We start from the raw sequence: 14,060 nt of genomic DNA on the forward strand, positions 1-14,060 counted from the left end.
GCTACACTTTGAAAAGAGCCCTCACAATTCCCCTTGTGCCACTGAAATCTCCGAGATTAGCAATAACAGGGAAAGGGTTGCCATTGGGCTGTTTTGACAGTTTATCCTTGTATTGACCTGTGTTTTAACCAACTTCCTCCTTTTCAGGGTGCATTCCCTCTAAGGTCTGTTCAAGAAGAAAAGGTTCTTGCCTTTACCATTGCTCTTTCTGTCGACCATGTACATGAGCAGATGGGATGGTGGCTCAAGACTGCTGGCCTTCAAAACACTTCTGCTCTTCTTCATCCTTCCAGAGAGGGTCAGTGAGGGTTTGGAATCCATGAGCAGTCAACTCACCAACGCTCCAGCAAAACCTGCCACCTCCAGAGGGGAAATGATACTTGGGGGATTTGTTTCCCTTCTAAATATTGACGAAACCTTACAGAGTTTCACCAAAGAGCCAGAGATTTACTTATTTGGAAAGTAAGTGCATCTTTCTTCTTTGAATTATGTGCATTGCATCTTCAGAGAAAGCTGATAGAATCAAGGCAAGGGGTAGATAATGCAGGTTCAGAGTCTGCACCTATCCCTTGGCTGCCACATTCAGCGGAACTAGGAATTTTGAACATGGCTCCCAGAGAGGTGCCTTTAAGTAAACATCCAGAAAACATAAAACTTGGATCGGCTTCTAAATTAATGGGCCATCTCTGAGATTTATCAAACATACATTTAGCATACATTCTCAGAATACTGAGTTTCCAAGGCATACTCAAACATTTCTCCTCCACCCATTCCAGGAATGAAAGTCTCATAGAGCTCATTTAAAACAGGGCCGTTGGACTCTCCATCTTTTTCCAATAGAAGAAATACTGGGGCTTTCCGCGTTTTCTCTGACTGGAAAGCAGAATTCAGAAATTGAAAGGCAGGATAGTGTAATTATTTACAGGAACCCATTAGGAGCAGTATTTTAAAGGGAATAAAATTCCAAGAGACTCACTTCTGAGAAATTCACTGGAGACACCCCTCATCAAATGGTTTATTAGCTAATTCCAGTGGATGAAGAGAATATTTGGAAAAGGTTAAAAGATTTGAAAGTAGAGTGTGAAGATTTATCTCGATATTGAGCGTTCACATATATTGATTTAAGACTAGCTGGATGTGAATTTTTACACAGTACTAGTACCAGAAGCAGATAAAGAGATGAAAGAGTTCATCTTTCCACAAGAAAGAAAGAAGGAAGTTGCAAAACGTCACACAATGGGTGAACTAAAAGTTTATTTTTTATACGTGAGCATATAATTCACATATATCCCCCCAAAGTTGACTTGAAAAGTTGATATGCTGCTGAATGTGGATTTCCTGTTCACATGAAAAGTAAATCTGATTCTTGGTTTACAGTCTTTGGAAAATCCAAAATTACTCCCCTCTGCACAAATTGCTGGAATTCCCTACATTATTTAAAACTAGTTTGCTTCTATGGCTGGTATAACGATATGTCCTTGTGCACTCTCCTTTCAGCATGATGCCAAAAAACTACCAGCACATTCTTTCCATGTATTTTGCTGTTCGTGAGATCAACCAGGACCTCCAGCTGTTACCCAACACCACACTAGGATTGGAGGTTTATGAAAACTGTTTCAGTGTCAGGCTGGCCAGTAAGCACCTCCTAGATCTTCTCTTCTTGAAACAAAGGAATCCCATCAACTACAACTGTTTCAGAAGGAGGAGGAGGAACCTCTTGGCTATCATTGGTGGCCTCACCTCCCCAAACTCCATCCACATGGCCCACGTCCTGAATACCTACAAGATTTCACAGGTATGAGCATTTTCCACAGATCAAGATGGAGTTTCAGAAAGAGTCTGCACAGAATAGGAAATGATGAAAAAGACAGAATGAGAATATACAATGAAGAAACAGGAAAATAATTTCTATTTTGAAAAAATGAATAGGGTCTATCAAAAAAATCCAGGAAAATAGATATTGGGTAAAAATAAATGGGGGGGGGGGAAAGGATTTTATTTGGCAGAGGGGGAAAAAACACCAAATGTTGCATACAGGTACATTTGAGGAATAGGCATTTGAAATACACATTGCCATATCTGGAGGTGTATGACAGCCTCTCTGACTTTACTATTTTGCCCAAAGTAGTGACATTTTTCCCTTGGTCTCCTCACAGGCTAAAATTATCCTTCCTAGATGTAACCTTACAACTGCCCAATTCCAGGAGGATTTGTAAGGAAGTGTTAAGACTATCCTGCCCTCCAACAGCTTTTGTGCCATCTTTATAGGAAAAAGTCTCCTAGGGAGTTTTCAGACAAGAAAAACTTGGTCATTGCTAAGGAAGGTTGCATCTTTATATTGAGGGAAGTGTATCTGCCCTTCCCCGTTTTATTGTAAACCTCCCTGAAGTGGAGATGGGTGGTGAATACATTTATAAATAAATAAATAAATAAATAAATCTTAATGGTGCAAAAAAGGGTGGGCTGAAAATTATTCATAAATCATTTATTACCAGTCAAAACCTACATTAGCAGCAGTGATCTAAGAAGATCTCCGCTTCTTGCTGAATTTGAGTACCCATCAGTTTCAGCCAGTACATCCAGTGATCAGGAATGACGGAAACTGAAGTCCTCACCTTTCCCAGTTGTGAATGGGAGCCCACATTCTCAGGGTCTCATGTTGTGAACATTATGATCTTCTTCCATGTAAATCTTGATGGTAATGCTTGGTTATGTGCAATTCACTCGTAATGTTTAAGTAGAATCCAATGTTCTGGGGAGAATGGAAAAGCTTTATGTTCCTCAAGAGAAAAGGATGCACTTGTCAATTTAATTTTCAATGCCTCTTTCTCCTAAAAAGCTCAGTTATGGCTCCTCTGACCCAGTCCTGAGTGATAAAAGGCAGTTCCCTTCCTTCTTCAGCATGGTTCCCAATGAAAACTTACAGTATGAGGGGATTGTCCAGCTACTGAAACATTTTGGATGGAACTGGATTGGCCTTTTGGTATCTGAGGATGAGAATGGGGAAACCTTTCTCCAAAATCTCCAGCCAAAGCTCTTCCAGAATGATATTTGCATTGCTTGGATGCAGTTGATCCCACTTCTGATAAATTTGAGATTAAATAAACAGTCTCTTCTTGCAACACTACACAAAATAGGAGATGCCCTCTTAGAGAAGAAAATCAATGTGTTCCTTGTCTCTGGGAGTGCCCAATCCATGGAGGGTCTACAATGGGTTCTACATTCTTCTGAATTTTTTGATATGACCCCAGTAGATCACAGAGTCTGGATCACAACATCCCAGTGGGATTTCACTGCTGTTTTATTCTCAGGGGGGAGTTTCCCAGCACAAACCTTCAATGGGTCCTTATACTTCTCACTCCACACAAATCGGGTGCCAAGATTTCAGGAGTTTCTTGAGAGCATAAACCCTTTTTCAAATCGCTTTCCTGACATGACTTGGTTCTGGGAGTCTGCATTTCGCTGTTCATTCCGCCCAGATCGCAAAGGAGCAAATCGCTGCACTGGGAGAGAAAAACTGGGGAGTCTTCCTGGCTCTGTCTTTGAAATGACCATGTCTGGAGAGAGCTACAACATCTACAATGGGGTTTACTCTGCAGCACATGCGTTGCAAGCAATGCATTCAAGAAGAGCAAAGGCAGCTTCCCTGAGGAATCAGGACAGAGCAATTGTTCAGCCATGGCAGGTATGTCATCAGTCACACAAATACACAGATGCTGCCAAAGATCACAAAATTTGAGCGCACAGAACTAAAATTGCTGTGGTTTGTCTCCTCAGTCTTTGTTATGGGGCCCGTCCCATTCTCATTTGGGAAACAACGTATATGTTCCTGCTAAGTAGCCCTGCTGCTCTTGCTGCAGGACTATTTATACACGCATGCATAGAGAAAAGGTTTACAGATATGCCATCATACACTTCAGCATCTGCTGCGGTAGTCATGAAGAAAGATGGTGGGCACGTGCTGTGACTGATTGAAGGGGATGTGCTGCTTGAGTAGAAAAGAAAACGAATGGTTTCACAAAATCAAAAGTTGCACCTATTATAAGTTATATATTCTCAGCAAGTTCATCACCCTGCCCGGCTTATGTGGCCTCAGAAATCAGCAGGGTTGGGCCCAGAATATACGTGGAGGAGCAACCATAAGCAAATATTATTTATTAATTTCTTAATCAAATTTATCACCGCCCATCTCCCAAAAGGGACTCTGGGCAGTTTACAATAAAACATAAATAAGAAAAATATAAAACTGTAAAATACTATAATATATAATGAAATAAATATGATAAAAACGCCAATGGCTGAAAGTTCTCTGTAATTTGCAAGCAGAGCAGGGTCCTTCTAAGAAACTAACCATCCCCAGGAATGGCTACTCTCTTTCCCGCCCCAGGCATGATAACAGAACCAGGTCTTTAGTTGTTTCCTAAAGTCCAGGAGGGAGGGAGCCAATCTCACTTCCGGGGGAAGGATATTCCAAAGGGCAGGGGCTGTTGCAGAGAAGGCCTGCCTCCTGGACCCTGCCAGATGGAATCCTAATATTGACAGGCTCCATAGCATGCCCCCTCTGCATGACCAGGAGGGACGGGTTGATCTGATGGGGAAGAGACGGTCCCATAGCTAACCTGGACCCTTGCCATGTAGGCCTTTAAAGGTGATAGCCAACACCTTGAATTGGACCCAGAAGCATCCTGGCAACCAATGCAGCTCGCAGAGCAAAGGGGTGACATGTGCTGATCTTGGGAAACTCAAGATCACCTGTGCAGCTGCCTTTTGCACCAGCTGTAGCTTCCAGCTACTCTTCAAGGGTAGCCCCATGTAGAGTGCATTGCAGTAGTCTATATGGGAGATAATCAGGGCATGAGTGACCGTTCGAAGGGCCTCTTGCTCCAGGAAGGGGCGTAACTGGCGCACAACATGAAGTTGCACAAAGGCCCTCCTAGCCACGGCTGCCACCTGCTCTTCGAGCAGGAGCCGTGAGTCCAGGAGGACACCCAAGTTATGCACTGGGTCTGTCTGGGGTAGTGCAACCCCATCCAGAACTAAAGATGACAATTTCCCAGAGATCAAGGAGACATTAATCCATAGCCACTCCATCATCCCCCGGTTCAGCTGCAACCTGTTGTCCCCCATCCAGGCCCCCACAGCCCCCAGGCACTCAGAAAGGAGGGCCACGGCATCACTTACTTCACCCAGGATGGAGATGTATAATTGGGTATCATCTGCATATTGATGATACCTAACCCCGTAGTGACGGATGATCTCACCCAGTGGTTTCATGTAGATGTTAAAAAGGAGGGAGAGAGTACCAAACCCTGTGGCACCCCACAAAGTAGGGGCCGTGGGCCGGATCTCTCACTCCCTATCAACACTGACTGGGACCAACCCTGGAGGAAGGAGGTGAACCAGCGCAGAACCACACCACCCACCCCCAACTCCCTAAGTCGGTAGAGAAGGATACCATGGTCGATGGTATTGAAAGCCACTGAGACATCAAGAAGACCAAGGATGGATGCGCTGCCTCCATCCCGCTCCCGCCAGAGGTCATCCATAAGTGCAACCAATGCCATTTCCGTCCCATAACCAGACCTGAAACCTGACTGAACGGGGTCTAGATAATCCGTTTCCTCCAGGACCCCCTGGAACTGCAAAGCCACCACTTTCTCAACCACCTTCCCCAATAAGGGGAGGTGGGAGACTGGGCAAAAATTGTCCAGTATAGTAGGGTCCAGCAATGTTTTCTTGAAAAGGGGGCACACCAGCGCTTCTTTAAAGGCTGCTGGGAACACCCCCTCCCTCAAGGATGTATTTATCATCACCTGGACCCAGCCACATGTCACCTCCCGAGCTGCTTTCACCAGCCAGGAGGGGCATGGGTCTAATTGGCATGTGGTAGTCCGAAGGACCCTGTCCACTTCCTCAGGTTCAACAGGATCGAACTGGTCCCAGATAACCTGGTAAGTATGTTCCCTGGGTATCTCTTCTGACTCTGTCTCATGCTCGGAATCCAACTCAGTCCGGATCTCAGCGATCTTATCCTGCAGGTGCCCCAAAAATTGCTCAGCATAGCCCTGTAGGTGGATTTCTGACTACCCTTTCCCCAAAAGGGATCAGATAACCTTAAACAGGGCCACTGGGTGGCATTCTGCAGACACAATAAGAGTCGAGAAGTACTGGCACTTTGCGGCTCTAAATGCCACAAGGTAGGCCTTAATCACCACTCTAGCTTGTGTTCGGTTGGGTTCGGCTTTTGTCTTCCTCCAGTGGTGCTCTAGGCATCTCTTAACCCTCTTCAAAACCCGCAGCTCCTCTGTAAACCACGGGGAGTGCCGGGTTTGGGTGGGCAAGTGAGGCTGCACAGGTGCAATCCTGTCCAAGGCTCCGGCCGCCTCCCTATTCCAGGCAGCAGCCAGGGCCTCCGCTGGACTGTGCAGGAGAGACTCGGGTATAACCCCCAGCTCCCTCTGAAACCCAGCCGGGTCCATCAGTTATCAGAGGCAGACCAATTGAATGGGTCCTGCCTCCCTGCAGAAGGGGGTGGCATGAGAGAATCTCAAGGCCACCAGGGCATGATCTGACCATGACAAAGGGGAAAGATGTAATTCTCCCCTCAGATCAACTTGCCACTGCTCCGACAAGAAAACTAGGTCCAGGGTGAGGCCACTGTCTTGAGTCAGGTCCTGAATAATCTGAAACAGGCCCATGGCTGCCATGGTAGCCATGAACTCCCAGGCTACTTCCAAGGCCTGCCCCAGGGATGGCAGATTGAAGTCCCCCAATACCATAAGCCTGGGGAATTCCACCGCCAGCCCCGAGACGGCCTCGAGCAGCTCAGGCAGGGAGGTTGCTATGCAGCAGGGAGGCTGGTACAATAGCAACACTCCCGACTGTTTTCAGGAACCCAGCTTGAAAAATAGGGTCTCATACCCGGCCACTTGTGGATCAGGACCCCTGACAGCCACTAGGAATTCTCAGATGACAACAGCCACCTCTCCTCGCCTGCCCTGAGGTCACAGCTGATGCCAGACTCGAAACCCAGCCGGACATATCTCCAAAAGAGCAACATCTCCTTCCATGCCCAGCCAGGTTTCCGTAATACATGCCAGGTCTGCCCCCTCTTCTGTGATCAAGTCACATATGAGGGGGGCCTTGTTGTTTATTGACCTGGCATTACAAAGAAGCAGCCAAAAGTCAGGACAACCACAAGTCTGCTATCCAGGACCAGGGAACATGCCACAGGTAACAAACACTGGGGTTGTCAGCCTCTATGATGACCCACGCTCTGGCTCCTGTCATATCATCCCTACCCGTCACCACCTCAATCACCTGCCCTGCCCTACAACAAGCAGAATCTTGAGATCCATTAGCCCCCACTCCGGGACTCCTGAGATCACTGGTTAAGGATAGGGACCCCTCCATTCGTTCACACAACCACAGTTCAACTCAATCACAGGGCGATGAAGGCCCCCCACCCCAGTGCACCAGCTGATGGTCTCGGCACTAGTAGAGCCCAACCACCACCCACACTCACACACTGTGCCTCCCCTCGGCTATCACCGAAATATCACCTCTTGGTTCGACTAGCAATTTAAAAAAAGTAAGACGAGGCAATAAGAAACCATTTCAGGACTCTTGGAAAGGTACCTACATGGTTGTTTAGTCCCCAGAAGATCATCTCAACTGGATGGTGCACTTACCTCTTGATATATAAAATTTCCCCTTCCAATTGGTAGGATGTATTTCCATTGTAACATTCCAGATGCATTATACGCATTATAACAGTCTGGACATATGTCACAAGAAGGATTGGAATGAGGAAGGGAAGCTTCCATGATATCCAAGAATATAAATAATAATTATTGGAGAACGTTAGGAAGCCAGATTCAATAGAAGTTCAACAATGCTGTGATTCAGGAAGAGGGGCTATATAGAGAAGCAGTGTTCCATGTCCCCTTGTGATTACCACCATATATAACAATCTGCTTGCTCCCTCCCACTTCTGGGTGGGATGGCATGTTTCCCCCTGTTCTTTAGTTTTCCAACAACTGCTGTTTTGCCCTGCTTATGTGAGAACCCTATCTTCTACTGAGAATGCTTTCTGATCTTGCTTTCTCATCTGTTCTACTTTTCTTCTCCCTCAAATTCAGCTTCATTACTTTTTGGGAAACACCCATTTTAATAACGGTGCAGGAGATGAAATCATTTTTGATGAGAAGGGGGACTTTGACCCTGGATATGACATCTTCAACATGGTCACATTCCACAACAAATCTTTCCAGAGAATTCAGATTGGAAGGATGGTCTCCAAAGCCCCCGATGGGAAGACGTTCATCATCAGTGAAAGTGCCATTCTGTGGAATCACAAGTTTCAGCAGGTGGGAAATTTGGGGGTTCTTTAATTAGTTCAGATATAAAATTATAATTTTATAATTCATAATTTTGTTGTTGTTTATTCATTCATTCACTTCCGACTCTTCGTGACTTCATGGACCAGCCCACTCCAGAGCTTCCAGTCGGTCGTCAACACCCCCAATTCCCCCAGGGACAAGCCCGTCACCTCTAGGATATCATCTATCCATCTTGCCCTGGCTCAGCCCCTTTTCCTTTTGCCTTCCACTCTCCCTAGCATCAGCACCTTCTCCAGGGTGTCCTGTCTTCTCATGATGTGGCCAAAGTATTTCAATTTTGCCTTTAATATCATTCCCTCAAGTGAGCAGTCTGGCTTTATTTCCTGGAGGATGGACTGGTTAGATCTTCTTGCAGTCCAAGGCACTCTCAGAATTTTCCTCCAACACCACAGTTCCAAAGCATCAATCTCCCTTCTCTCAGCCTTCCTTATGATCCGGCTCTGGCAGCCATATGTTACTACAGGGAACACCATTGCTTTAATTATGCAGACCTTTGTTGTCAGTGTGATGTCTCTGCTCTTCACTATTTTATCGAGATTTGTCATTGCTCTTCTCCCAAGGATTAAGTGTCTTCTGATTTCCTGACTGCAGTCAGCATCTGCAGGAATCTTTGCACCTAGAAATACAAAGTCTTTCACTGCGTCTACATTTTCTCCCTCTATTGGCCAGGTATCAATCAAGCTGGTTGCCATAATCTTGGGTTTTTTTGAGGTTTAGCTGCAAGCCAGCTTTTGCACTTTCTTCTTTCACCTTCATCATCAGGCTCCTCAGTTCCTCTTCGCTTTCAGCCATCAAAGTGGTATCATCTGCATATCTGAGATTGTTAATGTTTCTTCCAGTGATTTTAACTCCAGCCTGGGATTCCTCAAGCCCAGCATGTCACATGATGTGTTCTGCGTACAAGTTGAATAGGTAGGGTGAGAGTATACAACCCTGCCATACTCCTTTCCCAATCTTAAACCAGTCCATTGTTCCGTGGTCTGTTCTTACTGTTCCTACTTGGTCGTTATACAGATTCTTCAGGAGGCAGACAAGATGACTTGGTATCCCCATACCGCTAAGAACTTGCCACAATTTGTTATGGTCGACACAGTCAAAGGCTTTGGAATAGTCAATAAGACAGAAATAGATGTTTTTTCTGAAACACCCTGGCTTTTTCCATTATCCAGTGGATTTGGTCCCTAGTTCCTCTGCCTTTTCTAAACCCAGCTTGAACATCTGGCAATTCTCGCTCCATGAATTGCTGAAGTCTGCCTTGCAGGATCTTGAGCATTACCTTACTGGCATGTGAAATGAGTGCCACTGTTCGATAGTTTGAACATTCTTTAGTGTTTCCCTTTTTTGGTATGGGGATATAAGTTGATTTTTTCCAATCTGATGGCCATTCTTGTGTTTTCCAAATTTGCTGGCATATAGCATGCATCAAGCATGCTTGACAGCATCATCTTGCAAGATTTTGAACAGTTCAGCTGGGATGCCGTCGTCTCCTGCTGCCTTGTTATTAGCAATGCTTCTTAAGGCCCACTCAACCTCACTCTTCAGGATGTCTGGCTCTAGCTCACTGACCACGCCGTCAAAGCTATCCCCAATATTGTTATCCTTCCTATACAGGTCTTCCGTATATTCTTGCCACCTTTTCTTGATCTCTTCTTCTTCTGTTAGGTCCTTGCCATCTTTGTTTTTGATCTTACCCATTTTTGCCTGGAATTTACCTCTGATGTTTCTAATTTTCTGGAAGAGGTCTCTTGTCCTTCCTATTCTATTGTCTTCTTCCACCTCCACGCATTGCTTGTTTAAAAATAATTCCTTATCTCTTCTGGCTAGCCTCTGGAATTTTGCATTGAATTGGGCATATCTCCCCCTATCGCTCTTGCCTTTTGCTTTCCTTCTTTCTTGGGCTACTTCTAGTGTCTCGGCAGACAGCCATTTTGCCTTCTTGGTTTTCTCTTTCTTTGGGATGTATTTTGTTGCTGCCTCCTGAACAATGTTGCAAACTTCTGTCCATAGTTCTTCCAGGACCCTCTCTACCAAGTCCAGTCCCTTAAATCGATTCTTCACCTCCACTGCATATTCCTTCGGAATATTAGTGAGCTCATATCTAGCTGATCTGTGGGTCTTCCCTAATCTCTTTAGTCTGATCCTAAATTGTGCAAGAAGAAGTTCATGATCTGAACTACAGTCAGCTGCAGGTCTTATTTTTTCTGACTGTATAGATGTCCACCACCTTTGGCTGGAAAGGATGTAGTCAATCTGATTTCGGTGTTGTCCATCTGGTGGAGTCCATTTATAAAGGCCTCACTTAGGTTGTTGAAAGAGAGTGTTTGTTATGCACATTGAGTTGTCTTGGCAAAATTCTATTAGCCTGTGTGCTGCTTCATTTTGTTCTCCCAGGCCATGCTTACCTGTAATTCCAGGTGTCATCTGACTGCCCACCGTAGCATTCCAGTCTCCTGTGATGAAAATAACATCTCTTTTAGGCGTGTTGTCCAGTAGATGCTGCAGATCCTCATAGAACTCATCTACTTCAGCTTCTTCAGCATCTGTGGTTGGGGTGTATATTTGGATCACTTTGATGTTAGATGGCTTGCCCTGAATTTGAATTGAGATCATTCTATTGTTTTTTGGATTGTATCCAAGCACTGCTTTAGCCACTTTACTATTAATTTTGAAGGCTACTCCATTTCTTCTGTGGTTCTCTTGTCCACAGTAGTAGATCTGGTGGTCATTTGATGTGAAGTAGCCCATTCCAGTCCATTTCAGTTCACTGATGCCCAAAATGTCTATCTTTAATCTTGACATCTCACCAATAACCACATCCAATTTGCCCTGGCTCATAGATCTTACATTCCAGGTTCCAATGGTGTGTTGATCCTTAGAACATCGGATTCACCGTTCACCACCAGCACCGGCGGCTGCTAGCCGTCCTTTCGGCTTTGAGCTAGCTGTGTCATGACGTCTGGGGCTAGTTGAACTCATAATTCATAATATCCTTGGTTAAAGACGTGAAAATCCAAGTAGAGCATAGTCATAATGTCCTGGAGTCTAGTCATTTTGCTGGATGTTTGTGTTTCTCGTCATGAAAATATTTACAAAGAGAATTTGGTTTCCTATCCTGAGTTGCATCCTGGAATGTTTTATGATATAAGGATATTTGTGTGAATCAGTGTTTTAAAATTCCTTAATATGCTACTAACTTTAAGAAGTTGTTATGGAATTTTTAAAAGAAAATTACAGAATAAATGTAAGGAGCAAATCACTTTTAAAATGTGATGAAACTTCATAGTAAATATCTCCTATGTATATAGAATATATATGAGTGGGATATTATTTCTCCATTCTTATGGGAAAGAATAAGCAGGCATGTGGAAAAACTGAGTGAAAGTGCTGAGGCTGGACAAAACAACACAATAATTTTTTTCAAGTGAATATTTCCCTCTTTCTCACAAAACGGAAAACTTATTTGAGAATTTTCTCTCATTTTTAAAATGTACAATATTATTTCCTTGTATAGTTTCCCCCATTTAAATTTCTTCTTAGCTTTCTTGTGGATGCAAAATTATGTCTTCTGCAACAAAGGAAGTAAAATGAGCACACTTTCTGAAAAGAAACAAGGGTTGCTACTGGTGGATGCGCTCTATGTGGCTATGACACAAAGAAACTACACATATACTCCAAATAGCAGAGGCTACCATGCTATCGCCTTTTGTGGTTGTACAATACCAAATAAGTAGGACATGGTATCGTGCAATAGAGGATGGTTGCTAGAAAGGTAGAACACTCCCAACGAATATTTATATCATGGGATGTCTTGTGCTCAAAAGGGGTTGCACCCTCCTTCAATTTCGCAAACCTGTTCCCTTTCTAATTTCACTGTTTCCAAATGAAGCGGAGAATATCCAGATGTGGTTGGTGAATGCTACCCATAAACCTTACTGTTGATCATTTTCAGGTACCTCCTTTTGCCAGATGTGTGCAGAGATGCCGCCAAGGGTACAGCAAGGCTGTTCAGGAAGGGAAACAAGCTTGTTGCTACAATTGTACCAAATGCCCCGAAGGAAGAATTTCAGCTGAAATTGGCAAGTGGAAGAGAAAAGAAAGAAAAGAATTATAAAGGAGGAACATCCAGAATTTTCAAGTGCATTCTTATTTCATTTTTTCCAATTTTGCTATAGTACCTAGTGAAATATTAAACTTCAGGAACATTTGTTAGCTTACATTCTGTATAAATTGATCTCCTTCACCATGTTGAGAGATGCAGTTCTTTTAAGAAAGAAACAGTGGAAAGTAGCATGGAAACACAGAAATTGAATTTTTGCATTCATGATAGCACAGAATCTTTTGTGAAAGGTTGAGAAAGGATAATTGTGTGAGTGGACTGGGGAGGAGGAATGGCATCACCAGGAGTGTTTTCTCTAAGTTAGTTGTGTACAATGTTCTGCATGTTTGGAAATGACAAGGCCTTCTTCATGTATTTCAGATGCAGACCAATGTGGGAGATGCCCAGAAGACCACTATTCCAATGCAGAAAAAGACCAGTGCCTTCCCAAATGTTTCAGCTATTTATCCTATGGTGAACCCTTGGGAGTCGCTCTGACTTCCTTGATTCTTTTCTTTTCGGCAACCCTCATTTTAGTGGCAGTGATCTTTCTTCTGCACTGGGACACCCCCATTGTCAAAGCCAACAACAGGAACATCACATGCATCCTTCTCTCCTCTCTCCTCCTCTGCTTTCTGTGCTCCCTGCTCTTTATTGGCTGGCCTGGGGAAGTGACCTGCTTTCTCAGGCAAACTCTGTTTGGCACCATTTTCTCCATCTCAGTTTCCTGTGTCTTGGCCAAAACCATCACAGTAGTTCTGGCCTTCTTGGCCACCAAGCCAGGCAACCGGATGAGGAAGTGGCTAGGGAGAAGACTGGCAGCATCTGTCATTGTCCTTTGCTCCTTTATCCAAGCTGTTATCTGTGCAGCATGGTTGATCACCTCTCCTCCCTTCCCAGAGTTGGACATGCATTCCCTGACTGATGAGATCATTGTGCAATGTAATGAAGGCTCGGATTCCATGTTCTATGTTGTCCTGGGCTATTTGGGGCTGCTGGCCAGCATCAGTTTCACTGTGGCTTTCTTTGCAAGAAAATTGCCAGATACTTTCAATGAAGCCAAGCTGATCACCTTCAGCATGCTTGTGTTTTGCAGCATTTGGCTCTCCTTCATCCCAGCCTATCTGTGCACCAAAGGAAAACATATGGTGGCTGTGGAGATCTTCTCCATCTTGGCCTCTACCACAGGTCTCCTGGGCTGCATCTTTCTCCCCAAGTGCTACATCATGTTGTTGAGCCCACATCTAAACACAAAAGGACATTTGAACAGGAGGATAGTATAATGACTACTCACAACATTCTATTTTCTGCATATATCAGTGACTAGAAATATCTTTAGGGGAGAGCCCAAAAGTTCTAGATGGCAGACATGGCAAAGCAACTGAAGTCCTTCCTTTTTTTCATGTTCTGGATGTATTTTCCATGGAGTAAAGGAGAAGGGTTTTGATAGCTCAGTATCCACTCTTTGTTTGACACTTTGAAAGCCCACCCCTCTCCAATGCTGCTGCTGGTGATTAAACCGCTTTTATTCTATGTTTTCTCTTCTTATTGCTGACGTACAT

General features: G+C 44.3%; 1 protein-coding gene across 1 annotated transcript; it reads left to right on the forward strand.

Moving 5' to 3' along the window:
• Positions 1-217: 217 nt before the first annotated feature.
• On the forward strand, positions 218-13,781 carry LOC134496822 (vomeronasal type-2 receptor 26-like). The gene is made up of 5 exons (XM_063302534.1): positions 218-462; positions 1,498-1,795; positions 8,142-8,369; positions 12,352-12,478; positions 12,880-13,781. Exons 1-5 carry the CDS (start codon positions 218-220, stop codon positions 13,779-13,781), a joined length of 1,800 nt encoding a protein of 599 aa, XP_063158604.1.
• Positions 13,782-14,060: the final 279 nt, after the last annotated feature.

This window comes from Candoia aspera, chromosome 4 (assembly GCF_035149785.1).
Source record: "Candoia aspera isolate rCanAsp1 chromosome 4, rCanAsp1.hap2, whole genome shotgun sequence".
NCBI classification, from domain to species: domain Eukaryota; kingdom Metazoa; phylum Chordata; class Lepidosauria; order Squamata; family Boidae; genus Candoia; species Candoia aspera.

What these genes read in the sequence shown, in the direction of transcription:
- LOC134496822 (XM_063302534.1), top strand. Translation starts at nt 218, where the DNA reads ATGTACATGAGCAGATGGGATGGTGGCTCAAGACTGCTGGCCTTCAAA. An exon ending in GAGATTTACTTATTTGGAAA is followed by an intron (nt 463 to 1,497) that starts GTAAGTGCATCT and finishes CTCTCCTTTCAG; the next exon opens with CATGATGCCAAAAAACTACC. An exon ending in AAGAATTTCAGCTGAAATTG is followed by an intron (nt 12,479 to 12,879) that starts GCAAGTGGAAGA and finishes CATGTATTTCAG; the next exon opens with ATGCAGACCAATGTGGGAGA.